Here is a 27,964-nt window from a genome sequence, read left to right as displayed (position 1 = left end):
GTACCATTTCCCCACCCGGGTAAGGCTTTCCGAGGTTGGAGCCAATCCAGCATCCAGCCCGCAGTCGGTGCTCATCCTTGCGACACCTTTCAATGGCCAGCTCAGTCACCGTCTCGACCGTGGCCGAACAGCTCGTGTGTTGTGTCGTGTGTGGAATAAATTTAAATTGAAGGAGCCTCAACTGTTCAAACGCAATCCGAGCGGATTAGTTCGTTGCTTTCCCGCGTGAATTCAAACCTCCTGCAAGTTAACGGAAGCGCTGCAGTACGATGCCATTGCCAGTGTATCTGAAGCGTGCAGTGTCGTTGTGTGGTTTCGAGTGCAGATGCAGCTTGATATGTAGCCGTATATCATCAACCTCCGATCGAGGTGCCCACTCGGTGCAGTGAGTGCAGTAGGATTACGTTCGACATAGGGCAAACGGATCGATTTAATCGCATTGCAATTGCGGGAGAAAAGTGATTATCGTTCGGTCGATTGATGGTATCAAAACAGAGTAGGCTGTGTGGCATCGGTGCCACCGCAATTTCAGTGCTGTGTGGTGACGGTGTTTGTGTGTGAGTGTGTTTGTGTGTTTCATAAAGTGTCTAACATCCCTGTCGGTGGTGGCATGAATGCCGGATACCTAACAGCGACCGTGCGTGTCGCTTGTGCTCTTGCCAAAGAATTCCCCACCGGCCATCTTGCAAAGTGTCGAATGGCCTCCTCCTCCCGGTGTTGCAAGTGAGCAATTTACACTAAACCAAGTGAAAATTAACACCACAACCGCCCCTTGACGTGGAAGCTTCTCCCCCCCCCCCCCATCGCGGTGTGTATGAATTTGTGCGCTCGCTGCTGAACTCGCTGCCGCACGGAGGCAGCCAACCAGTCTGGATGTACCTGGCAGCCGGATTACTCAACATCATGGATATCTCCCTCCAGCATGAATATCTGCAGGAGTATCTTCAAAGTGCGGCCGCGATGGCCAACTTTTCCGGCGCCAACCCGTACGGGCTGGGCGGGTTCGGGGGGCTCGCGCCGAACGGTACCGGACTGCTCGGCGGGCTGGACAAGAATGGCACCGAAGTCACCATCACAGCGCCAGGTAACGAGGGGCATAGCGGTATGACAGTACGGTGTGCCGCTTTGCTGGGTCAGTCTGCAAATTATTGATGCCAAGCATGTAACATTTCACTCACGATGGCTGATGGAACGATCGGCACGGATATGGGATTGGGGTGGAGTCCGTACTGCAGGAAGCCATAAAACGCTCTATCCGCAGTCGTGCGTTTTGCCAGTGCAGCAGTCTAGCACAAAGGGGGAAACAAGGCATAGAGGACGCCTTATCTTGGAAATGTCCTACTACAAGTAGCGATTCTTTACGGGCGTTTCAAAGGTCGCCACTAACTGCTGCGATCGTGTCCGGTGCCGATTGTTCCTACACATTGTAGTTTATTTTAGGGCATAAATTATACGGCCGACCTTCCCGTCCTGATCCAACCCGTTCGGTGCTCGCGACGGTAAGGGTTAGCGCACCACACCATTCCGTCAAGAGGCTTATGAGCTCGGTGTGGAGCAATAACAATAAGTTCCGTGCAATGGTTACAAATTAGTTCGCTTAACAACTAGCGGGGACAAACTTTCCTCGACAAAGGTGAAACGACGAACCGAGTCGGGCACCAAAGTCGGCAAAGTTCAAAGTGAGATTGGGTAGGTTTTGAATCGTTCCTGCATGCCTGGGACACAGTTGAAATGTTTTCGCACTTTTATCCCAGATGATTTGGAATTTCATTTACCCAATTTTCAGTATAAATTGTATTGCAGATGTTTAGTCAATTACAATTGCAACGGCATTAACTATGGGATAGCTGATAATGCCATTAGGCTGGAATAAGCAATTGATTTTAAACTCACCATTCCCACAATACACCCGTACCTAACGCAACAGGAATTTCAATTACACGCCCACACTAATTAGTTTCGCGGAAAATATGTTGAAAATCCGTGGGTGCAAATCTCCCGCTTATCGGTTTGAACGGTTGGGTCAAACATTCCTCAGTTACGCTCTCAAATATATACCTCCAAGCCCCGAGGTTTGTTGAGTTCCACGTAAATGGTGTGATGTGAGATTTCGAATTTGAATAGGTAGTTGGTGTGCCATCGGTTTAAGCATAATTACCGTTCTATCTGGCCAATATGCTTAATCACCCATTGCAGCATTGATTGTGCCGTGTGAATATTGTCTCCCTGTAAGTAGACAGTAGACAGTACACAAAGTGAATCGAAGCTCGTTAAAATGTAAATCACAGCATATTGCTCGCGGTGGAAAAGGGTTCATGGCATGGCTGGGGTGAAATTTCAATTGTAATCGTTTCAATTAGCATTTACCTTAGTAGCTCCGACTGTGATACTATGGGTTAACAAGCATCAACTATCTAATTATGAGACAATGCTGTGTGATTTTAGGCGTTCAATCGCCGTTCCCGAACAAAGTGAACAAGAGAAAACGCCCGCATTTATGCAATCTGTTTGACACAAGTAGCTAACCAGCGCCAACGGCTGTGGCTTTCCGTTTCACCATCCAACACTGGTCGTGCCTGCTGGGTAGCTGGTGATAACATTTAATCGCATTTGAACCCTTTCCCCTTCTGGGGTTGAAATTCAATTGGGAAAAACATCACCAGTGGAAAACTGTCTCCGAAGCCGCCGTAACGGTTCGCATCGCAACTGAATGGGAAAATTGCTTGCCGTAACGTTTCTCTTCAAATTTAAATCTCATCGCTCGCTCCCTATCGAAACCTGGCAAGCGGATGTAACAGTCGGAAGCGGTTCAAGGCTGCGGGGGAAACCCGCTTTCCACGAGACTTTCGCTTTAATGGGTAGTTTCGATCTTACCGCGATTGGATTGCTTGCGTTCCTTATCTCGCCCTGCGAACAACATGTTTGTGGGTGGCACGTTCAATCAAACACATGACAGCATACGGGGGGTAGTGGGCATGCTCTGATCACTGTGCAGGATAAGAAAATCGTTTACGTCAACACCGAAGCATCCTATCATAGAATGTACACCACGCCAGCAGTATGGCTTCGATTTATCGGAAATCGATGCGGTGTGGTGGGTGCACGATAGCGAGAATCTCAATTACGTCCCACAGCATCCTGTAGTATCTCACCACCTCCATTCTAGTCGACGAAATTGTACTTCAAATTTGCTTACAAATTCCGGATGAAAAGAGCATCCGGAGTTCTTGGAAAATTCAATCACAATTAAATAGCAATTATCTATTATTTAAGTTTCGTTTCATTTTCGGTAAATAACACAGTATACAAATGTTTGAATTTATTTTATGTTTTTTTTTTTCTGACGTGAAGCGGCTGAAACACGATTGGATGTGAGATGCTTTCGCCTCTAAGAAATACAATTCGTGTTCAAATACTTATTAAACTTATCCTTCAATTGACCATTTTGCGCGTAAAGGATACGCCCGTACTTCTTGGCCATTTCTCGACCCTTTCGGGCGCCAAAAAAATGCAATTGTATGCAACGAAATTCATCAAAAAAAGCAATAGACAATTACTATTGCATGCTACATTCCTCTCCCCTCCCAACAATGCACAACGGGTACAACCTTACAGCTCGCGAGGCCCGCAAGGCGGAAGGTTATTAAAACCACGCCAGTCATAAATCATGACGGTATTTTTATTTACCAGCAGGGATCAAACGAACGCCCGTAAACGCCCTGAAATTAATAATAAATATACTGTGGGCTCGTTTACACCCACTTAGCCTTGCCGGAGTGTCAGACACAGCGCAGCGAATGAACCACGTACCATCTCCTCACGCCTCACGGGGAGTGTTCATGCCGATAGGGCCAATCCGGTCTGGCTCAAGATTGTGCCATAAAGTGCACCATCAATCGGTATTAGATGATACTTATCGCCCGGCCATGGGAAGCAACAGAGCCTAGCCTGAACGTCTTTCGGTGGCCAGCGTTATTTGAGTTCCTGCGATCGGTCCGACTCCCACGGGTCGCATACTGCTGTCAAACGGTGTGCTATAAAATATGTTCACATTCCGGCTAGGAGCACAGCTGGTCTGAGAAAGTATAGGGAAAAAAACAAACACCATCTTCTAATGCTATTCTACCTAAACCCTTTCCGACGTGAAGGTCCGTGTTTGATGCAGGTACATTGGGCCTGCGTGTACAAGAAGCAAGTAGCCGAGCTAAGGCTGATTCGGAAGAGCTCTACGCTACCGACTAACGTTCGATGAAGACTTATGGTCGGCCCATTTCCCACACGGCTCTTGCTACACATGCTTTGGGTGCATTTATCATGTGGTATCACAGGCTCGCAACCACAACACACAGCCCTTTCTAGAAGGCAAACACACTCACACACACACCACGGGGGAAAGATAAAGTTAGTGCACGGAACGGTAAGGTAAGCATTATCATGTTCTCATCGTACATGATACAACCCCATCCGAGAGCAAGGTTGCCGCACGTAGGTGCTTGCTTTTGCAGGTGGAGCGTTTATTTGGATCGTGTTTTTTCTCCTTTATTTGCCGCCCCAACATCACCCTCCTTCTCGTGATGCTCGCTCGAGGTTCGAGCAGAAAGTTTACACAGGATGTAATGAAACCTTTTTATGGGATCTAAAAGAGATACATCGAGCTGTCAGGACCGGGCGGCAGACAGTGCGCCACCCCTTAACAGATATCAATAACCCACCTGCCTGGTTCGAAATGAATGTCAACTGCCAGGAGTGTGTTTGTTTTTTTTTGTGTGTGCTTGTGTTATTTTTAGATTATTTATATTACCATACACACACACACACACGGACGCAAGCTTTCGTCTATCACTCCGATGATCCTCACGTTCTTTTGCGGTTTCAGCTTTATGCTGATGTAAGTAAAACTCGTTGCCTGCGGTGGCTGCCGTAAGAACGAAGCCAAATGTGTTTGATAATTTCAATCCTCCTTATCGGTACGGAATAAATCTGCTCAAGAGCAGCGTCACCATTTGGAAGCACGTTTAATTTTTATGGCAACCTAGAGGAGAGTACGGCATGGCGTTTAACGCACGATGATACACTGGTTTTTTTTATCTACGGTCAACCTGTTCTGCAGCCTCGAGAACGTGCCCGACCGTCGAGTGGATTTAAAGAGCGTTATGGTAAAGGTTGAGGCGATTAATAGAATTAATTTACACCTCCATTAGAGGATAATTTATTTTTAAGAGGGTTTCCGCCCGTTCTACTGAGACTTGCGTTCTCAGCATCAGCTGCTCCATTTGGTGCTGACAGTGAATTGTTGTGAAAGGTGGCAAACGTGCTGAACCTGACGGGAAAAGCTACCCATGAATCTTTGGAAAAGCAGAAAGAACAAAAAAAGGGGGTGGAAATGTAACTAATGTGTGTAATAAATAAAAAATTGTATACAATGTTCCGCTAAATTGAAATATTCACCTTCGGTTAGGCACGCAGATGCTACCCTGAACATTACAGAAGCAACATCCTTTAGCTACTACAAAAAAAACTGTTTTATTACTTTTATTTTTTTTTTATTTTTGGTAAATTGCTCATTTTCCCCGATCCAACTCACGCCGCAACTTGCATGCTAATGAAGCCATTTTCTATTGTTCGGCAAGCCAGTTTTTACAAATTGACGTTTCGGCCCCTTTCACTCCAATTAAAAGTCGCATTAATATTAAATTCTTTCATCGGCCAAAACAAAAAATGGGAAGAGTTCTCAGGAGAAGAAGAGAAAAAAACCATCATCAACTGCGGTCAGAAAACAAAAACTGTTTCCTCCATTGTTTGGGGCCTTCCATGGAAGCAACAACAGAGAAAGAAGACTCATCTGCCTGCCGTACCAACGATTTCGGTGCTCGAGCGCGTTGCAATGCATTAGCTAAATTTTACGCCTCCGGCCGGATGCGGAAAAAATCCTTTTCGAGCACATTTCGCAATTAAAATGACAAGCTAAGCTTCAGCCAGATTCACTCGCGGCTCGATTTTTCCACCCATTCCAGCCAGGGCCTCGGAGCATTGCGCTGTGACTAAGACTCGAGGCATGAAATGAAAAGAAATTAGCGCCGCGGGCCATTTTAGGATGTCTTTTTTTGGGTGCTTATTTTTTGCCGCTTTTTTATGCGTGGCTTTCATGTTTGTTTTAGACAATCATAATCGGCTGTCTGCTGGGAAAATGGCTTGGCAATCTCTAGCACGAGTGAGTGTATGTGCGTGAGCTGCTCTTGCAGCAGCACTCATTGGCATAATTCTTGTAAGCCGACGAGAATTCTAATAAACATCCGAGCTTTATTCACAGAAATGTACCACACACGCACACTGTTGGATCGATGCGCCACCGCTGACAAGGAAGCTTACTTCTTTCATCTTTGTGCTTCGCTTTGTGTGGTTTGAGCACGAAGAAAGGAACCTTTAAATGCGGCTGGTGGCTGTGTTTAATCAACAGGCTTTGTGCAAACACTGAAAGAGACGTATGCCTCACGAGTGGAGAGCAAACTTGGGCAAATGTTTAATAAAACCACACCCCAAGTCGTACACCCCAGCAATGACTTTAATGAAGTGTCCGTGAGTGGGCCGGCATCCTTTCCCATGCCTCAGCTGTCTGCTCACTGCCCAAAGGGTGGTAGTACCGAGAGTGTTCTACCGCGGAATTGCACGAAACCACACTCCTCACCATTTAAACAAAAGTAACCACAAGCAAACCAAACAAAACGAAAGGTCAAAGGATCATTTCGACAAAAAAAAAAAAAAAAAAAAAAAAAAAAAAAAAAAAAAAAAAAAAAAACATTTGCATTGCTGGTTTCTTTTTTTCGAACCTACAAAATAACCGTCCCACGTGGCTCGTGCAGCCTTGGGCAAAGGGCACTGCCAGGTAGCATAACTTTCGAGTTGAATTGCTCTTGATGAGAGCGACCAAAAAGAAGTAGAGAAATACAAACAGAGTTTTCGTGTGGTTTAAAATTCTCCCCTTCACGTGGGGCTACAGCACAGTATGAAAGAATGAAGAGATTTTTGGTCGTATATGATGCTAACGATGTCAGCCTGTGGTTATGGTCCTCGTCATCTTTTTTTTTTTTCGCTTCTATCTGGTTGTGTTTCACAATGCACTTTCACACAAAGGTAAAGCTTTGGTTCGCAAACGAGGTCCATTTTTCCGCATCTTCCATTTACATTTGCCGAATTTACTGCCATTGTTCATTTGGGTTTGGGATTATTGTTAAAAACAGGGTGAAAAATGTATTTCATCATAAATATTTCCTTGTTTTCCACAAAACAAAAATGTACATAGTGATTGGTGCTTGCGTGTATGAAATTAATAAGCGTACATGCAGGTAATCCAGCCATTGTTTGTGGCTATGCCGAACGGCTTTTGATTTTCCCACCATTCATGCAAACGGTTTATTCCATTCGGAAAACTTCTCTGGCTAATATGATATAATAATTAAATTACAAATGAACTAAAAACCTAGCTACCGTCAACCAACCAGAACAAAAAGTTAATCAAGTTACCTCACCGCCGGTGGGGCATTAAAGTGACTCGAAACTAGCATCTTGTTCGAGCAGACGTACAAGCTGAAGAAACAGCTACCAGAGCGACGTGTAAAATTGCATAATTTCAGGCGCTACAGTACTTTCTTTGCCAACCTGACTCAAGACTCGCCTCCTGGGATGAGTTGGAGTGGTTGTTCGGGTTTTTGAATAATAGTTTCCATTGCTTACCATCTGTTCCCTATCTCCTCCTCGCGCTGTCGGCGACAGGTGAAAAGCTGCACTATGACTTGCCGGGGGCGGGGGGACACACTGTAAAATCACTTGTGCTGCATTGTGCCTAAGGTGGTGGAAAATCTCTTTAGCTCTACGTGACATGGTAGCAGCCACGGTTCACTTTCGTTCGCCGGTCCAATGCCGGCAGACCCACGTTCGCCGGGAAAGGCGAAACCGAAAGGGAACAACCACTTTTACCGGTACCGTATTTATTTGGACGCTTTCTTCTGGGCTGGTCTCCTCGGTGCGGGAGCACATTCTAATCCTTTTAGTGATCCGTTTAGTAGTCACTCTCTGCCAAGCATAGCTTGCGGTTGAAAGCTGATGACATGGGCTGAGATGAACATGAGCCGAATAAGCAAGGGTAAGAAAACAAGGGCAAAAAATCTTTCGGCCGGGCCGAGTTGAAAAGCGAAGCAGTAGTGCCTGGGTTGACTTTTCGAAGTGGGTGGTAGCCGCACTCTTGAGATTTTGCAAGTCGACCCGGCACATCTCTGTTCGCGAGCGCCTCCATTCTGACGCTGTCTAAACATATTATTACATGAAGAAATGGCATGATACTTTATAGCGGCTGATGGGTGTTTTTTTGTATTCTCTCCCTCTGCTGTATCAAGCAAAGCAGATTAGTTACGATATCGTACCATTCTGCTGTACGTTCTAGTACTGCTGCTGCTAACTGGCGTACGAGTTGTAGGTAATGCTCGCGGGACAAACCTGTAGACTTCAATTTTAAAGGTTTCCTTTCTGGTCCCGTTTTTTCATTTCGTGACATCTCAATCTACAAAGTTCTGCATGAAAGAGTTAACGGAGTGCTAACTTTTTGGAGCTGTAACATGAGCATCGGTCCTCCGAGGGTAGGCTGATCTACCGGCCGGCTGTCTGTAACTTGTTTTACCAACAACATGGCCTCATCTCCGACAGGGTGATAAGTTGTTCGTACTTCTAGCCCATCACTGTAGTACGTTATAGGCGGAAAACGTGACCCGGGAAGCGATGAGCACCGTCCAAGATGTCAACGACCAGAGCCGGCGAAATGAAGCGTATAAACTTTCAATCAATAATGAGTACACGCCCCCAATCACTGTCTTCAGTTGTGCTTGAAGCTCGGAATGAAATCTATTCAAACGATATTGTTACCGTCAAACCGTCTACGACATCACAACAAAGACCTCGTTAATCATTAAACACAACGGGCGGAACATGTCCGGAATCGAACTAAACATGATTGAAATCCCGGACGTGAAATACGTGTATCATTAATCCCCAAATGCAACCACTAAGAACACATGTGCACCCAAGCGACACACAATTTAATCAATCGAACCGGCTCATAAATTATTACCAGTCCAAAAAACACTTCAGCTGTGCCGTTCGTGCAAGACAACTGCCCGCAATGGATGCAAACTTCTAAAAAATGCTTTCTATCACCACCAAGCTCAAGACAAGACACGTGTATGATCCACCAAGGGGAGGAGAAGCCCTGGGAGCCGGTTACATGAAATACAAATATTGGTGTTCCACGATCAACACTGTCTGCTCAGCCGGCAAAGCGTGGTGTTTATTTTACCCGCTCAAACGAAATCGTATCCCAAATCGTACCGGTGCACATCACACTAATAATAGCAGCGCGATGGAAGAGTTTTAAAAACATACTTCCAAGAAATGAGAACGTTTGCACTGCAAATTGATTTCTCGGGTCGGGAGCTTAAGCGGTGAAAATTGATTGGTTTTGTTTTTTTTTTTTTATTTCGAAAGCAAAACAAGCAACCTCATCAAGCTTACATGCGTTGTAATACCGGATTAAATGGGGGTTTGTTGAGCAGGTTGCATACTTTCAGGATGAGATGTATCAGCAAGACACATTGTAACGTATGCAATTTGTGGAAAGCTTCAAGCATTGTTGATATAAATCTTCCAATGTTTCGTTTCATTGGTTTGGTTGTAAATAAAAACGTTGCCTTATTTAACAGATTACTGAACCACTGCACGACTCCCTGGTATCCGGCTTCTTTCAAAGGGTAAATACATTCAAAGTACTTAAAAGCAAACTGCATAATCCGTACGCTTACACGTCCTGCAAAGGGCAACGTAACACAATAGCAAGAGAGCCACTCGGTTCAAATAATCGTATTTCTCGTAATTGGAATAAACCTTGCCGAGTACGTACAAAATACATTCTCCCACTGGAGCCAACAACGGTGACCAACAACGGTAGCCTTCGCCATTGTGTACCATCTGGTCATTTTCACTCACACAAAACCGGCCGGCCAGGGGAGCAAAAAAACAATTCTAACAGATTACTTTATCGGCTAGAAAAATTATTTCCTGCACACAAAAAGCCTGGCTTTGTAATTGTCCAGTCGCGCAATCGCGGGGAGGGTGCAAAAAGCATGAAACCAACTCCCCGATCTGTCCGTGTGCAAGCGACAAACACATTAAGGGCTGAAATGATGCTCCCCAAACGACTGCCAACTGTGCCAACGGTCGTGTGTGTGTGTGTGCGTATGTGGCGCTACCAGCATCAGTCTGGTTTCTCTGTTCTTAATTAAATACCCTTATTCGCGCCGGGACAGTCGGCGTGTACGATGCTGAATGCAGTGTGGTTCCGATTTCGATGGCAGACAGCTCCAGCACCGGGACATGGAAATTGTTGTGTTCGCGTTTGTTGATGTGAAAAAGCGGTCCGTCTGGCTTAGTCGATTGGGAAATGGTGCGTTGTTACCCGCAGAGGAATCGTTCATTAAGCACAAGCATGTCATTTATGGTTAATGTATTTTGTTAATACTGGTTCGAAGCTGGAGCAAATGTTTGCAATCTGATGAAACAGATGCTAATGTTGCGTAGCAGCTCCTAGCATCTAGTATCGGTAAACTCATCAACACTGTCGTTGACAAATTATTCAGTGTTGCGCACTACTCCGTGCTGGAATGCAGTTCATTTAATCGCAGTTTTAGATGAGTTTCTGCTACCTGAAAAGCGCAACGAGAGCAAATTCCTGTACTATGCACCATGTGTCGCGCTCAGAGTGCGAAACGTACGACCGTAAATTTTGTCCTTATTTCCATTCGCATTAATTCAGCGGTTCACTTCGACGCATGAAACGCGGTGACACCTCAGCCGTTGCCAGTTGGCACCGGGCAGCTATTTACTCACAGTATACAGAGTGCACAAATCCCACACGGACCGGCTTCATCTGCAAGTGTAAAACTAATTCCGCAAAGTGTTGGACGTAATGGGTTCTTGCCAAAGCGCACATTCCGGGCCGGTACGGGGTTCTAGCGTTCTCGCGTGGGCAAAGTTTATGGGCACGCTGTTCGGTCATTCGGCTCGGCACAGTTGGCAACCGGGTTTGGACACGTGATGCAAATGGCCATAAATTAACCACCGTTTGGCCCGCAACACTGCCGAGCGATTTTCGATCACGAACTGGCGCGGTTTATACTTTGCCAGCAACCTGTTTGGTCGCATGCCAAACAAACCCGGCCGAACCGATTAGCTTCCCGTTTGCCAGCAACATTATCAATACACTTTCGCACCGTGCTAGTAGGGCTGGGTGGGGAGGGGTTGGGGTCATGATGGTGTTTCACATTAAAGCCCCCAAACTCGTTAGCGGTTGTGCCGTGTTTTTGTCAAGTGGCGTATGGTTCACATGTGTGATATGCTCTGCATGCGGTGGGAAGCTTTTTTGATGGGATAGTTTGTGGTGTAATTGGGGCAAATATTAAGTAGACTCAAATATAATTCCAACATTTTGCTCGATCAACAGATTATTAAATGCAATTTCGTTAAGCTTGAGAGTGAGTTTATTGATAAAGCCTTATTTCAAAAATAGTGCTGTATGAAATTGGTTTGAGGCATCAAAAGCATGGTATAGTTTAAAAATCCCTGGGTGCTCTTCAGATGTTTTAGTGAGAATCATTTTTGCATTTAACGTACAGGTTTGTTTAGAACAATTCAAAGTAAAAATTACACAATTGAAGCATTTCAAAGTTATCCAAAAAAACTTCTAACTGCAATGTTTATTGTGTGGACGCATAGAAAAGCCATGCAGGAAGCATTTTCGTAATATCTGCAAAGAGCTGCTTTCCGAAATCTGCTAATGTTTCCCCTCGGCTTATGGAAAACGTAATTGTAAAACCATGGACGAAAGATGTCCCTTTGATGTTGTGCAGTGCGTATAAGTTGCCCAGGTTTGCAGTTGTGTCTAAATTCTTGAGGCCCAGTGCGCGCCAAGTCGATGATAACGAACCTGTTACCAAGAGGAGAGACCAACTTTTTAGTCATTTCCGGCTGTGCAAATGGTAGTCAAGTAACGGCTCACTTGTACCGCAGCAACTCGCTGTGAATAGCCACGTTGCCTGGAAGCACAATCGCCAACTGCAGAAATTTATGAAGAGAAATTGTAGCAATTTATCCCGAGCGACCAGGCGAATGAAAATTAATTGTTTAGTCTTTGAAAATCTCGTCGCACTCCGGGTGCTTTTTATCGCTTTCATCGTTACTGTAAACCGAATGGGACAAGTTTCTCCACTCCCGAGGCGAACCAAATGCGCTCCTTGCGCTGTCGTGTGTTCCCTGCAGCTTTGGAGGCTTGGAGCGTTTGTCCGCGCCATAAAATGAACAAAACAAACTGAACAATTTACGTCCTGAGCCGGCTTGAACTTGCGACCAATACCAAACGATTTACCGCCGAACGAAGAACCAACCAATCATCGACCATGCAGAGCACCCTCAGCGAGCAGAATGGTGCTGGGTATAAGGGCTTTCCGAGCAAACCTGGCTACGTTCTAGACACTTTAAGTTTCGTACGCCAAATTGAAACCGAAAAGCACTTAAAGTTCAGTTCATTCCCCACCAAACCGCTGGATACACCCTGCGTGACCCATAAGTGTATGAGTGTGTGTGTGTGCTTGCGGTGCAAAAAGTTTCGTAAATCACGCAGCGAGATTGGTGTACTATCTGGTCGAGGCTATATTTTGGGAAGGAGAAAAATTTATCTTCAATCTACATCAATCTACAGGCGGAACAGTTTATCAGCGCCGACCAAAACAAGATGACTCCGCACCAGCGGGCTAAAGCAATGGCAAAATAAAGTTATGATTCTTTGAACCGCCACCAAACTGAAGCGGTAAAGCAAACAACGCCCCAAACCATCACCGACGCGTAATACACCCCGTGGAACTCTAAGCATTTCTCGCCGAAACACACGCGTCTCACGCGATGCGATGTATCAATTTTGTGAGCGAGCAAGGCTTTTATTTTACTTGGTATTTTTTTAACGCACTTTTCACGGAGTTTAATTTCTTTTGCGACCTACTCATCACTTTTTCTTAGGTGAACTGTGCTGAACCACCCGATGTTGGCAGCGGATTCCATACGCGCGCGCGCGCGCGCGGGCAGCGGAGAAGCGCAAAAACAAACTTTCCTTTTTCATAGCTCGCTCCTTTTCCGCAACCCAACATGATGCTCTTTTTCGTGACACTTTGATAAAAATTTGCGCAGAACTTGTTGGGCCAGAAGTGTGTAGGATGTGAGCGAGCAAACAACAATTCTTTCGCGCGGTAGAAAGCGGGGAACCTTTGCATGGCGGGCATATTGCGCGAACGGGGGGCGTACAAGTCAAATAAAAAGCGAAACTTTCCATTTACCTTCGTGATTAGAAACCGGTCGATCGATGGCGGCGTGCCTGGGGGCAAAAACAATCGCGTGAATCGCGTTGAAAATCGACAGCTTTTCGTTAACGCACCAAAAAAATCTCTTTGTCCAAGGATCAGCTAAGATGACGTCGATAAATTGTGCGTGTGATCAAGGGCATTGTATTTTGTGCCATTATCGTTGGAGCATTATCGGCGGCCTGGAGGATGAAGTTTAAATGTTATTTTGTTTGTGCATGGATTTGTTATTTTAGGATCGTTCAATGCTAAGTAAATCCTCTGAAATCCGTCCCTAAATTCGTGTAACTGTGGCTAGGGGGACATGCACAATGTATTAATCAAATAAGGCACCTCAACATGTGGAAAATACTGTTCATTTCACAGCCTTTCTCCTTCTCATAATATATGTTATGTCTGCACTCGAGTGTTAGGAGTGTGGCACTAACTTTTTCAATATGTTTGTTCAATTCAACTGCAATAAATTGTACGTCGAAACTTTGTGCGGGAAAAACTTTTATTCCTGTGCAACATAATGCAATTTGCTGAACGATTCAACCACTGTTGAACATGGTGCATAAAAGTATTTTTCAGCAGTTTGCGAGATTCACACTACTGCTGCTTAAATTACTCTATTCATCGCTGGTCCGTTTGTCCATACACATACACATGTTTCAAGTTTTAGTTCATTTTATTTGTGTGTGTACTTTTTGCTATTTTCACTCTGTTAGAATGAATTCTGCTAAAGAAAAAGTATATATAACGCTTTTTAAACTGAGGTTGGGATGCAACATGTGACGATTCGTCTACAAACCATCAAGCAAAAGTTAAATACAACAACACATAGGAAAACCACTTTCCACGGGCGAATGAAGTTGAGGCACACTGGCACATCAAACGACACTAAATGTGAATACAAATAGTCGTACCAGGCAACACTAATCACCGACTGTTCTCCATCAGGGTAAATAATTGCCCCCGGCAATTCCTGGTGCGCTAAGGCGAAGCCTTGATACACGACCTGTAGCAATAACCCAATTAAACGCTTGTTCACCAATACCACAAATCAATCCAACCGAATGGAAACGATGGAGAGAATCATTGATCTTTTCCCGGTCAGCTGGCACGATGCGAAGATATTTACGAGGTGCTAAAAGGCAAATAACGACTTCGGAATGGAAAGACCAATAGCATTTGCGAGCTGGTGGTCGTCGTTTGTCTTTGCTGGTTTTCTTCGAATTCTACACATTTCTTGCGCAAATTTCGTCCGCAAACTTATATAAAGCATGCAGCTGTGCCTTTTGCTTGGTGCAATCCCGACGCGAAGCTTTTCAATTATGCAAATCTCATCAGTGACTATGGAAATCTACACACCCACACCCGAACCTGCATCACCCCGTGACCAACTCACGGCATCGAGAACTAATTGCCCACACTTCCACACTGCTCCAAATAATGAACTTTCTTGTCATCTTTTGATGGTCGAACTTCGAATGGAGAAGGATGGAAAATAACTTTTCTGTTGCTTGATATCGCATCTTTTTTTTCGGAAAATCAAGCTTCCATTGATAGCACAAATGTGTATCAAACAAAAAATCTTACCATCTGAAAAACTTCAAGTGATGAAGCGATGTTTCGGCAAGCACACAAACAGGTGTGATGATAGCTCTCTTACTGTTTAGCTGTTTCCTAACATTCGGTTTGCCCACGCAGAATGCTGTAACTGGCTACGAATCAAACGTGGCACCGCTAGACTATTCCGCCCTAGCTTTTGCGGGTGACGTATGACGTCATTCCTTCCGTTCGTAGTTCAGGCACATCCGGCACGCACCAAGCATTATTCCGCAGTCACGATCCATTATCGTTCCGCAATCTTATAAATAAAAATAAATTACGTTCTTCCCATAGAAAATCCTGCGACGCAGCTCCGCCAAAGAGTGCGAACAGTGTCACCTGTCCAGTGAACGGTGTTGTGTATGCCACGTTTAATACTGTTATTTATAAAAACCAATAAAAAAGATCCCAATCGGCAAATCAAACCGGAAAATCACTCCAGCTGACAGTTTTGATAAAAGTGACGAGCAAACTGTGAAAAAAAACAACATCCCATCTAGATACTATTGCCATGCACATTGCATACCGTAAGGCGCCCGTCTTTTCTCCAAGCAGTATGCAATCCGCAGCACAAAAGACTTACCACGCTACGGTGGCTTTGTTTTGTGACACCTTGTTTGACACTTTTAACAAGGCACACCGACACACACCTGTCAGTACGGCGAGGTTTGTTTTCAGCGGAACACTTATCGTGTATCTCCTAGATCGTACCGAGAAGGAAACAATGTTCGATGGCGCAAGGAATGGAAAAATTGCAAGTAATGCGAAGCAATTGGAAATGATTATCGTGAATCAGACACATATTAGAACGCCACCAAACACGTCCGCCAGAGTACAGGGAAGCGAACCGCTAAATCAAACATTCCTCTCGATTGATAGCGTCGCCAAGGTGGCCAACGACCATTGAACGTTTCTATGGCGAGGCGATCGAAATATGCTGAAATTCCCGGTAAAGTGGTTTAAACAGCCGCACGGTTGCCATTGAATCAAGCATATTATTTCAGGTAAGAAAAACATCAATTGAGGCTAAAGTGCGCTCACAATCAATTGGGGCTAAAGTATGCTGGTGCTGGAAAATAACATACCCAGCGGCAGGCATTTTTCTCATCTTATCTCGTTAGAGGGCTCAGTATCAAGTTTGCTGCTTTTTGCCGAACCAAAGTTGATGCTACAGAAATGGCGCAAACCATGTTTGTATGAGTTTATCGATCATATCAACGTTATTGCACACTGATTGACTTCTGTTGTTTTATTGCTGTTCCAATCGACTGCACACCCATACACACATGTCGTGTTTCTCAGCATATTTTGAGCAGTGTTTTTGGATAAAATGGTAAACACTAACTCCTCTTTCGCTTTGCCTTGTTCGTGTAACCTGATCTAAAACATAACAAAACGATTGACAAGAACTGAAGAGAGTCAATTAAATGCATTCAGGGCTAATAGCTCCTCAACGATACAGGTTATTTACAAAGGCATAATTTTACGCTCCGAGCCGAGCAGATCGTTTTCAGGTACGATTAGTTACACAACAGAGGGTCGGTGGGGGATAACAAATCATCCAGAACAAACATGGCTTTGTTCCAGCATGTGCCTTACAGTTGGAAAAGCCACTTGCGGTCAGGAAAGGTTATTCAGCAAGGCGTGAAATACATGCAAAGGGCACAACGATGCCAATACGGGACATACGATAACTGTCTTTAACCGACAAGATTTGTAACGGAAATTGCATACTTTCAGGCACTTTCAACTATTGGAAGTCATCATACACACTATTAATGAAAATGTTCTTGCTCCTGAAAAAAAACTACATAATCTGATTTATCACACAGCTCTTTCGAATCCACAGTTCATAAGCTGTTGCAAGACTTGCCATTGGCTTTGCCAACACACCATAAGCACCGGATCGTGTGAGCCGCTTATGTCTTTGCTTAATCCGACCCATCTTTCCAGAAGTTCCCCAAGGCTTTTTCTTTCCTGCCTAGATTGCCCGACAACGGTTTGAGATAGATATTTAAGACGAGCAAACAGCAAACACATACTTCAGACTGTGAGACGGAGTAAACATTCTAACCCCCCCATCCGACCCTACCCTTCGCTGCGACAACATTGTCCTACGCTGTAACCGATCTACCCCTTTCCCTGGCACTGCCTGGCGCGATAGCTTGTTGCGCTCGGTGGCGCTTACATTTCAAGTTGCAGCAGAGTTTTCCCCCGCAACGGGGCACGCCAAAACACGCCACCACAACTGAACCCCACACTGCATCTTCTCGTTCGCAGGGCACACCGACTCCACCGTGGCCGTCATCATCGTGTACTGCGTCCTATTTGTGATAGCGGCCGGCGGCAATCTGTCGGTTGTCATAACACTGTTCCGCTCCAGGCGCCACCGTCGGTCCCGCGTCAGCCTCATGATCTGCCATCTGGCGGTGGCCGATCTGATGGTTGCGTTCATCATGATTCCACTGGAGGTAAGTGAAAGTTTTCAGTGGGGCTTGGGCAAAGCGAAACCACCAATCACGCGAGAGCGGGTAAAACCCCTTGATTGAATGTGGCATAACCACGGGTACGTGCTTTTCGCATTAAATTAACCGTACCGTGTAGCGTGTGTGTGTGTATGTGCGAGGTGGAAACACGGTCGATGTATGGAAACACGATTCGCACATTAAAATGCAAACGCATGTTTCCTTTTTGTGTGCGCAAAAAGCTTCGTGCGCTTGGGAAAGTATTTGTTTGCTTTTGCATATTTGTTACGATAGAAATAAGTTTAGTTTCACTCAACGCACCGCTCTACCGAGATTATTTTTGTTATTATGTTCACGTTTCCACTATCAACATCATCTGTTAGTAAATGAGTTTTCCAATGGAGAAATTCATTTACTAAGTAGTGTAGTGTCCCGAACCATCCCGAAGCTTGTACGGCGCCTAATGGTAGAATCGATTTTCCACGAAAACTCAACGGACAGGAAGCAGCCACCGTCATTGGTTATGCTATAAATAAATTAATATTGTATCAGCACATCATCTCGGTCCGGCAGTGACGTCGCCATTCATCATTCCTCTGATGTTTGTTGGAGCCTAGAGGCATGGTAATTGCACAAGCGAATGTCGAATGTTTGTCTACCTACGTAAGCGTAATTTGTGGGTGGATTGCTGCATCACATGTTCATGTTAACACAAAGAAGGGTATCTTCCCGTGCACATAATGTAATATATTATTTTCCTCCAACGATACACACGACACACCCACTCTGAAGATCCAGGAATTCATACCCCATGAGCAACTCGTTTGTTGGCAAAACACATGGTCTGATTGTCGCTTTTCATTTTACAACCCAGCGGATGCACAGGGCGAACTGAAATTGCATTTCCTTGTCAAACATTTGCAGACGGGTAAAATGTCACGGCAGTACGATTCCATTCGCGTCTTGCAATGGTGCAGCTGCAGCCATTGCCATCGGAATCGGAAACCATCCCTACGGAAGTGCTGCCTCGTCTAGTCGATGCAAACTATTTTCCCTTTCACAATCAATCATCAGTGGCGGGAACATCCTGCCATTTCCCCAATTGCATTCAGCTGCTCAGAACAGTTGCTGCTTTACCTTATTTCCTTTTACTTTTTGATTTGCAACGACAAGACAACATAATTTAATCTAAAAAAAAAGAATGTCAATAACTATTAAATTGAGCTACACGATTCCACTCACGAACGTTACGCTTCGCTTGGCGATGATGATTTTCCACGATCACAAAACCACTTGTAATTCAGTGTCTCTGCATTAGGTTTACTAATGTGTTTACCCTACTGAATTGACGGGGCAAAATGTAAAAAAAAAGTGTGAACAATCGAAATGTCCTTTCCGAAATGATCCTTGACCTCGCGGCCATGTGCCCTTTCGCAAGGGACGTGCTTCTACGACGGATCGGTGTTACTTTTCTGCTCTTACAGCTTCACTTTGCATCTCCTTTCCCATCCAAACCCGCTTCATCTCTTGCCCTCTTTTTCTACACTCCACTCACGCAAAATCATTTCTCCTCGTTACAGTACCCATTGTGTGTATGTGTGTGTCTATAATTTGCTTCATTTTTTTCCCCCTCTTCCGACTCTTCCAGGTGGGATGGCGCATCACGGTGCAGTGGCACGCCGGGAACGTCGCGTGCAAGGTGTTCCTGTTTATGCGCGCCTTCTGTCTGTATCTGAGCTCGAACGTGCTGGTGTGCGTGTCGCTCGACCGCTGCTTTGCTGTGATATATCCGTTGCGCGTGTCGGCCGCCCGGAAGCGGGGCAAAATTATGCTCGGAGGCGCTTGGTTCATCGCGTTCGTCAACGCGATGCCACAGGTAGGTCGGCTGCACACACACACTCGAACCATCCCCGAGCCATTCCCATTGAAAAGGATGCGAATTCATTTATTGTAAGGCAAGGACTTTAAAATGACAACAACAGCGACAGCGACGAGCCTTTATCATTTCCCTTTCAGCGAGTTTGTAACGAGATTGTGCAGATTATTTGACTTCTTCCCTCGTCCCCGGCTGTGCTATTCCAAAGTTCAATCGCTTTGCTCGTCACACTCGACAGTTCGTTGAAAACAGGCGCTCTTTATTATTATTTTTTTCATTCTCCTCGTCTCAAACCGAATGAGGATAAAGCTTACTGCTTACAGACTCACTTTAAGCAGCTCCCTGCAGCTATTATTACACCTGTTGCTGTATTTCTATTCTGGATTCGGTCGAACTTCTGTTTCGCACGTACACATCTGTCACTTCACACGCAATAAATGCTTTGCGCAATCAATCAATCGCCGTTTCGGGAAAATATGTGTTTATCTCCTTTTTTTATTGACACATTCGGTGAACTCCACACGAGTCAAGGACGTCAAAGCGGAATAATGATTTGATTGTACATGACATTTACAGCAAATTTGAATCGGCAATTTGAACACCTTAGCGTGCATTAGGGAAAGTTTGACAGGGAACGAATTTGAACTTCACGCGATTAATTTCATTTGCTCGTTCGGCAGTGTGCCTGTCTACCAACCATGATGATTTATCTCCGGCTGTTCCCTTCTTGAAATACACATCCTTCAAATGCGCAAAAAAAACATGGTTAATGGGTGTCTGTCGCTAAAGTAAAAACCAACACTACAGCCGTCTCATTAAAAACAAAACAAACCTGCAGCGAGAAAAATCCCGCACGAGCAATCCAATTAAACTTCGCTCGGACATGGCGAAAGCTTCGGACGAGTCATAAAACGAGCTTTCCCACTGTGTCTTGTCCCTCGGTCGTGGCCTGACCAGGTAATTAAAAAACTTTCCCAATGCCAATTTATTAAACTCATTACCTCAATAGTGTATTCAACCGTTCGGCAGAAACAAAGTTATCTGACCAACAAGCCCCGGCACAGTTGTAGTGCGCTGGAGTCCCCGAAAAAAGGGATCGTTTTTCCTCTGCAAATGGGAATAAGATGGAAATAAAACTTGCTCCCAAAAACCGCAAGCTCTCTGACAGGCTGGCTTAGTGTGTATGGCGTGTGCAAGCGGTACCGGCATCGCAATACTTTTTTTTCAGTACGCACAGCCAGCCGGTCTTGCAAGGGCCGTTGCGCAAAATTGAACTGCTTTTGCCCCGCTACGCCGATGCCACGGGGCAAAGATACCCGTTATTATTAGAGCTTATGCTGTGTCCCATTGCTAATGGGGCTCTCTGTTTTCCACCAAGTATACACTACGCTACAACGTCTAATACAATGACGTTCCCGTAGTCCCCATTCCGAACCGAACACGTCGGCCGCCCAAAATCCCTTGTTGACTGGCCATCGAGAGCAAGACGCGTACGACTGGCATGAAGCGACAGACGAATATAAATGAATATCCCGCACGAATGTATCCTTCTGTCACCGGCCACAATGTTGAGTGTTCTGTGAATTAACGTCCTCCTGGTCGTGGTGGATTTTCGTGCGCTGCGTACATTTGCTGCTGCGTACAAACACGAGACGCCCAATGGGTCAGCATCGCATTTGCAACAAATGAGAGAAGGACAGAGAAACAGACAGAAAGTGCTTCATCATCAAGGAGCGGGATAAGATTTTAGGTCGTGCCGAATTTCGTACGTGCTGCTGCCCCTTCCATTGCACCTCGATGCTTACCATTTCCGCAAAGCGAAGCAAATGAACATTGTCTGCTTTGTGTTGAACGAGCACCAGGTTGGGCTGCTGTCCTGTTTCACTTTGGTTTTATTTTCATCCTAAACCATCACCGTACGCGTCACCCGCAGTACATCCTTTCGCTTGCGTTTCGAGTAGCTAATTGTCCCACACTTTCACATCCCACGGATGGGTTTCGCCGCAGTTTCCCGCTTGTTCAGCTCTCTGCATCACTCTATCTCTTCTCGCCCCTTTCAGAGTATCATTTTCCGCGTGCAGCAACATCCACAGGTGCCGGGGTTTACGCAGTGCGTCACCTTCGGCTTCTTCGCTACGCCAGGGCTCGAGACGGCCTACAACCTGTTCTGCGTGATAGCCATGTACTTCCTGCCGCTGATGATCATCAGTGGCGCCTACACTGTGATCCTGTGCGAAATCTCCAACCGGTCGCGGGAGAAGGGTAAGTCGTTAACGGGCCCGTACTGTGTAAAACGCTCACATTCCAATTTGCTTTCAAAGCGCGAGCGGTAGCACGCACTGTTTTCAATTTCTGTTGTTTTTTTTTTTTGCACCGGGCCCCCTCTGTACGATTAGCTCATGCGAGTAGCTCATGCCAACACTGCGGCGTGGGTGAAACTCGACCACGGGTTCAAGAGTGCTTCAAACCACGAACGTACCTAACGGTGAAGAGCGTCAAGTTTACGAGTGGTTGCACTGGTGGAACGAAGAACACATACACACTTACATGGATAAACTGTATTATCTACACGTGTGAGCGCTGTAGTGCCTCCGTATTGTGAGAGCTTCATGTTACAGTACAAAAGCTCATTCAATTAGCTCGTTTCAATTGCTGCCCTAATCTTTTTGGATATTTAAGCGGCAAATTCTATTCCATTCATGTTGCTCTTTATTCACACATGGCGAATATTGTAAATAATTTAGTAAACAACATGTTTATTTATTGCTTACAGCAGAAGGGCAACGAAAGTCGCTTAATAATAATAATAAAAAGTTAATTTGATTTACATTTGCATAACTTTAGGCGTTTGTGCTGCTTACCCACAGTTTTCAAAATACTGCGCCTAAAGATATGCAATGTTGAAATCTTAGAAACACCATGTACGCCATAAAACGCCATTTAAGAGTTTCGTGAAGTTAATTACCCCATTTCCGGTTCCACCCGTTGCAAACAGAGACGAGCGATTCCAACTCCACCGGAACGATGCGGCTGCGATGTAACGACCTAACGCACATCGAACGCGCCCGGCAGCGCACCTTGCGCCTTACCATCACGATTGTGGTCGTGTTCGTTTGGTGCTGGACGCCGTACGTCGTGATGACCCTCTGGTAGGTACATTGGTTAGGGTTGAGCTTGTCCCGTGATAACGGGAGCATGTGTTAACGGAAAACTTACGGCGCTCGTTCGTTCCAGGTACATGTTCGACCGGGAAAGCGCCGCCAAGGTGGACGTCGCCGTCCAGGACGGGTTGTTTTTGATGGCCGTCTCGAACTCGTGCATGAACCCGCTAGTGTACGGGTCGTACGCGATGAAATGTCGGCTACCCTGTCGACGCCGCAACACGCTCGGTGGCGCCCAAACACCCAATGCAGCCCAGCGACGCTCCACAGGTACGTATACGGGTGGTGGTGGGACTGCATGCGAGTGCACGTGCTATGCTTCCCCATAGAACAGACCCTAGAATTCCCACGTCGAAAGGGGCGGGGCCACGGCTCCCGTCCGAGTTTTTGGAAACTGTGTGTGTATGTTCTGACTATAATTCCTTTTCTTGGAAAAAGGTTGAGATGCCAGCAGCGATGGGATCAAAAAATGAACCTTCGGTTTTGCATGAGTATTCTTGAAAAACATCTCATTTAGTTTGTTGTTACTATGGTAGTGTGCTTGCTTTCTACTGCGACGGAAATGGTTAGAAAATTGCATGAAGAATGTTCCGCACGAGGATGTTGTTTGCCGCCGACTAAGAACTGGATATTAGATCCTTCGAACTCGCCTATCATCTCGTGTATGTATGAGCAGACGTTCCCAATAATAATTGCAGCTTTCTACAACTGTACACACACTCATCGCTGCGGACGGTGCAATTTGATTTCACCTTGAAACGAAAGCTAAAACCGGTTCAACGAATTATGGATGAAAATACTGCTACTTCCCAGGGTTATCAGGACCACATATTGCCAGGACAATTTCTTTGGACGGTTCATGGGAAACTTACAAACATTTCCATCGACGATTGCTAATCAAAGTACGCACATAAATTGAAAGACAAATTGTATAACTTTAGGCGTTCTATCGGCGCCTGGAAGTCAGCAAAGTGCGAAACGAAAGCGTGCGACAAAACGCTCCTGTGTAATTAATAGATTAATTCCGCTTTTACTAAATTGATTGCAGTTTTCATGTTTTAAACGGCATTAAGTGTGTATTAGTGATAAACCTAATCGATAGTTCCAGTTCATTAACTAGCCTATCCTATGCGGAACTATCCGTGCCACTCTCTGCCTCTCTCTCTCTCTAGTGATTGAGCTTCACTCTCTTCCACCACCCTATTCCGACTAATCAATCGAGCTTGCCTACGAAGTAGAATAGTATACGCATGGTATGCATGGTGTCCTTTTTCCTTTCCTTTTGTTCCTCGTCTCTTAGCATCCACCCGACTAGCGACACAAACTAGAGTAGCTCGTGAATATTTACCCAAATCTGCATCCACTAATCAAATCAGTTCGAATTATTCACCGTGGGATGATTTGCATTTGCATTTAGACCGATATTGTATAGTAGATTGTATCACTCCCCCCTCAACAAGTATAGTATTAGCGAGATCCCCGTTCCTTGCCGCACCACGGGCGGCACTGTGATGCATCCTATCAAACGCCCGTTCTCGTTGCAGATGCCGTCTCGGGAATCATTGGACCGCACTCGGACCGTCTGACCGGCCGGGACAATAAGGATGAGCTGCTGGTAGCGGACCATCGGAGCATAACGATGAACCATCTCAACCAAAACGGTACCATTGCCCTGCTACAACCGACAGGTACACACTTCGGCATAACCCAAAATCGTCCCGCAAAACCGTGCACACCACAACGCGTGTGCGCTCGTGAGCTACTGGGCGTCTCCATTCACGTCCTTGCTGGACTGGTCTCCAATGATGGCAATGGAGCACAGCCAGTCGGTGTATGTGCGTGATTGCAATGCTGTTGGCAGACAGCAGCCACAGTGTGGCATAAATGCAATCGTGGTTGGAATTAGCAATGGATTAGCACACTAAAAACAAGACCACCAATTTGTGATAGAATGTGTCACAACATTAGCTTTGGCATTGATTCTATTATGCTTCAATTCAACTCAGTGTTGCGCGATAAGTCCCGTGCACAGTTTGCAGTACATTTGTTTGTGAAGCCACGGGATTGTTTTGATATCAAGGATCAGCGCTTGCGGGAGCATTAATTCTCGATTAATTTATGATCGGGCTAATGTGTTGACTGGAATTCGATTCTCCACATAACTAATGCAATTTACATATTGTATCTATTGAGGGCAATTTGCTCGAGCAATATAATTAACATCCCATTTCGGCCGGGTAAGCTAAGTGTTCAACGCTCTTTCAACGACCTCGCAACAGCCCTTATGTTGGTATGTCATCCCCAAAGATTCTAGGAAACTCGCTCTCGTGCTACTTTAATGCTACGTTTCATGCCCAACGGCCCAACAACTACACAGTGGCACTATTATCAGACGCCACAGATTAAACTCTTCCCAGCCACTTTCCTCAAGGGTTTCGAGGAACTAGTTCAAAGAAGCCTTTCGGGCACGAACGCTAGCAACTTCCTCTCCTTCCGCTCGTTAACTCGCTCCACCGTGCACAAAATCAATCGACCAGCACCACCAGCACAACGACTGTAACTGATTGCGCTCTTCCTTTTTTCCTTCGATTGCTCTTTTTTTGTTTTTGTTTGTTTTGCTTTTGTTTTACTTTCATCCATGGGCTTCGCTGCGCACAGCATCCCTGCTGCGTTCGACGGGCGGTGGCACGGGCGCCGGTGCGGGTGCAGCCGGTCCCGGCACGAGCGGGGTAATTGCCGGTGGCTCCGGCCTGGCTACGACGGCAACGACCCGCTTCTACAATCGGCTCAGCAGTGGCAACAACACCGCCAACAACAACGGCAACTATCACAACAACACGGCAAAGCACACGTCAGCGACAGGAAGCAAAACAGGACCATCGGTGAGCGGTCTGCTGGGAATCCATCGCAAGGGTGGCGGAAAAGAGGTAAGTGTGTGTGTGGTTTTATTTTCTCATTTTGTTTATCCTACGCTATCTGCTGCGCAAGTGTGTGATAGCTAAACACTCCGAAAGACACGCTGACGGCATTTGATTGAGCTAATACGACACACCAGGCTCTTCCTGGTTCACGTGTTTTTGTTTTTGTTCACCTCCACTTTTATGACGTTTTTGCACGGTTCATTAAAGTTCTTCGAACTCACCGCTGTGCTGTGGGTTGTTGATGCAAATGTTTCTACAGTTGCTAATCTCACAACTCGGCAGCTGGTTGTTTTCTCCGTGTCGGACGTGGGTGCCCGTGGGTTCGCAAGATGATCGAACTCGCATCGATACGGGAGCCCTGAGGTACCGTACCATTCCATCGGCCAAGAACGGGTGCAAAATGAAGCAATCGCAGCAGATGAAACAACAAACACAAAGTACTCGGAACTGGACGTTACGAGCTGTTTGCACATAGTTAGTGAAGAGCGAGAATAGCAGCTTTCTAGCTCTAGGTAGTTTGATTGAGTTTGTGCTGAAACTGTCATACCCAACCTAGACTCACTCAAACGCATCTTTCATATCTTTACCAATTGCAATATTTGCGATATAACTGCGATTAGCTCAACGTTCGTCCGTGTTTAATGTTCGCGCGCCTAAATGTATGCAACGCAATTTTGTCTCTTCCTTATATAATCCATTTATCGATGACACGTGTTAAGGACTTCAATGGCAACGTGAGTCTAGTGGTAAAAGAGATCCACAAGCTCCTTATCCTGGATCTTAAGAAGATAAGAAAGAATAAAATGTATTTAACAGATATTTTGCATACATTCAGGCGTTTAACAATTTCAGATCAGCGTAAAAGTATGATTATGTCATTCTATTTCGATAAAGCACAGCTTCAGCAGTGCTTTAAAACCTCGTTAGACTGAAGTTTCTTCGCAGTGTGAATCCCCACAGTTCTTAAACGAGCCTCGCCTGTGCAAATTCCATCCCACCGAAACCGAAACAAAGATGAAAGAAACCAGTTTCAATTTGTGTGTTAATTTCTCTTCGCCACTTCTCAGCTCAAGTGGACTTTGATTGAAGTCGTTTTTTACCGGTTTTTTCTTTCTTCGGACCATCCGATTCACACGCTCCGACGTTGGTCCGCGTGTCGATGACGTGGGAGGTGCTGGCAATAGACATTCCACGTGGACTCACGTGGCAGAACCACATCATGCTGGGTTTTGGGGGAGGGGGGGGGGACGTGGGTGTTGAATTAACATAACTATCCCACTCACGCACGGTTCGTTTTCGCTTTCGTTCGCAGCACAACGCGCGGACCGGTGGCTACTGGACTGGCGGCAGTGGCAAGGGATGCCAGCCGAGCTACAGCGAGTTCGCAATGCTGGCCGACGAGCATTCGCTGATGCTGTCCCGACCGTCCTTCTACTCCGATCCGACGCCCCACGAGCTCGACTCCTCGGTGGAGTGTGGACTGACCCGCAGCCTGGACACGGGCGGCTGGCGATGATGATCGCAGCGCTGCTGGTGAGCCGCCCAGTACGACTCGCTGGCGATCGCGACGGTGGTAGTCGTACGCAACGGGCTCATTAAAACCATCGACGCCCGCCATCAGCATCACCGGTCGATACCGGCACGCATGGAGCAGCAGGTGTGAGACGGTTTGCGCTCGCCCGCGCACCCGCTTCAGTGTTAGCTAGCGGATGTAAAATGTTAACAGATGCTAAATACTTTTTCAAATTTTATTAACTCAAAATAAAGGGCCGGGGAAGTGGGCGTAAAGTGTAGGAATAAAGGGAAGGTTTCAGGCAGGAGTTTGAGTGGATGAAGTACAATTAAAAAGGAATTACGAGCAGCGATGTGGCAGGGCAGGCTGGCAGGACGAAACGTGACTTGTGATGAGTGAAAACCTAGATACAAACTTACTACGCTAAGCAAAACCACAGCCCCATTTTGCAGCAACGGAATGATAGCCTACGACAGAAGGGACAAAAGCCCCGGAAACTGAAATCGGAATGGTACACGCAGATTGTGTCACGGAACCCAGAACCGCAGGATTGTCGTGTGCATAGGTATTTATATACAGCAGAACTGGAGTGCATATTTTTCCTACGAATAGCTCTTAACATAGTAAATGTACAAACTCGATGGATAATTGATGAGTGAAATTTAAATCCAATCAACTAGATATTCCTACTAGATGGAATGCGCATGTTTGGTGAAGCAGCAGTGCGCACCAGCGTGCGCCAGTGTCATTTGAATTGTTGCGTGTTACGATAAGCTGCAGCAAAAGTGCACAACGTTGTTCCCAGTTTGCATGGTATCGCTCCGAAAGGAGCGAAACATACTGAGAAATAAAACAAAATTTAAATCCAACCTGATGATGCTCACCTTTTTCTGGCTCGAGAAAGAAAACTTTCATTTCCATTACGACGCGGCGATTGACGGCGTGATTACGTTGGGTGCAATTTGCGTAATAATGAAGCACGGCTCA

The 27,964-nt window shown here is 45.8% G+C and overlaps 1 protein-coding gene across 3 annotated transcripts; it reads left to right on the top strand.

Annotated features, from left to right (window-relative positions):
• Positions 1–81: 81 nt before the first annotated feature.
• Positions 82–27,818, top strand: LOC121589830 (gonadotropin-releasing hormone II receptor-like). Of its 3 annotated transcripts, none has more exons than XM_041909010.1 (9): positions 82–1,084; positions 17,322–17,512; positions 19,155–19,382; positions 21,443–21,644; positions 22,378–22,531; positions 22,617–22,813; positions 24,088–24,204; positions 25,202–25,470; positions 26,777–27,818. In XM_041909010.1, exons 1-9 carry the CDS (start codon positions 874–876, stop codon positions 26,978–26,980), a joined length of 1,773 nt encoding a protein of 590 aa, XP_041764944.1. In that variant the 5' UTR covers positions 82–873; the 3' UTR covers positions 26,981–27,818. The 3 variants fall into 3 exon arrangements, with proteins under 3 accessions (XP_041764944.1, XP_041764943.1, XP_041764945.1); XM_041909009.1 differs by having other exon boundaries at positions 24,088–24,231; XM_041909011.1 differs by lacking the exon at positions 24,088–24,204.
• Positions 27,819–27,964: the final 146 nt, after the last annotated feature.

This window comes from Anopheles merus, chromosome 2R (assembly GCF_017562075.2).
Source record: "Anopheles merus strain MAF chromosome 2R, AmerM5.1, whole genome shotgun sequence".
Taxonomy (NCBI): domain Eukaryota; kingdom Metazoa; phylum Arthropoda; class Insecta; order Diptera; family Culicidae; genus Anopheles; species Anopheles merus.
The sequence above is the reverse complement of the archived record's forward strand: the minus strand, read 5'-3'. Positions and strand labels throughout refer to the sequence as shown.

Excerpts from the sequence above, each read along its gene's own strand:
- LOC121589830 (XM_041909009.1), top strand. The coding sequence starts at position 874 with ATGTACCTGGCAGCCGGATTACTCAACATCATGGATATCTCCCTCCAG. Across the intron at positions 1,085-17,321 it reads AGTCACCATCACAGCGCCAG|GGCACACCGACTCCACCGTG; the intron begins GTAACGAGGGGC and ends TCTCGTTCGCAG. Across the intron at positions 24,232-25,201 it reads TGCCCTGCTACAACCGACAG|CATCCCTGCTGCGTTCGACG; the intron begins GTACACACTTCG and ends CGCTGCGCACAG.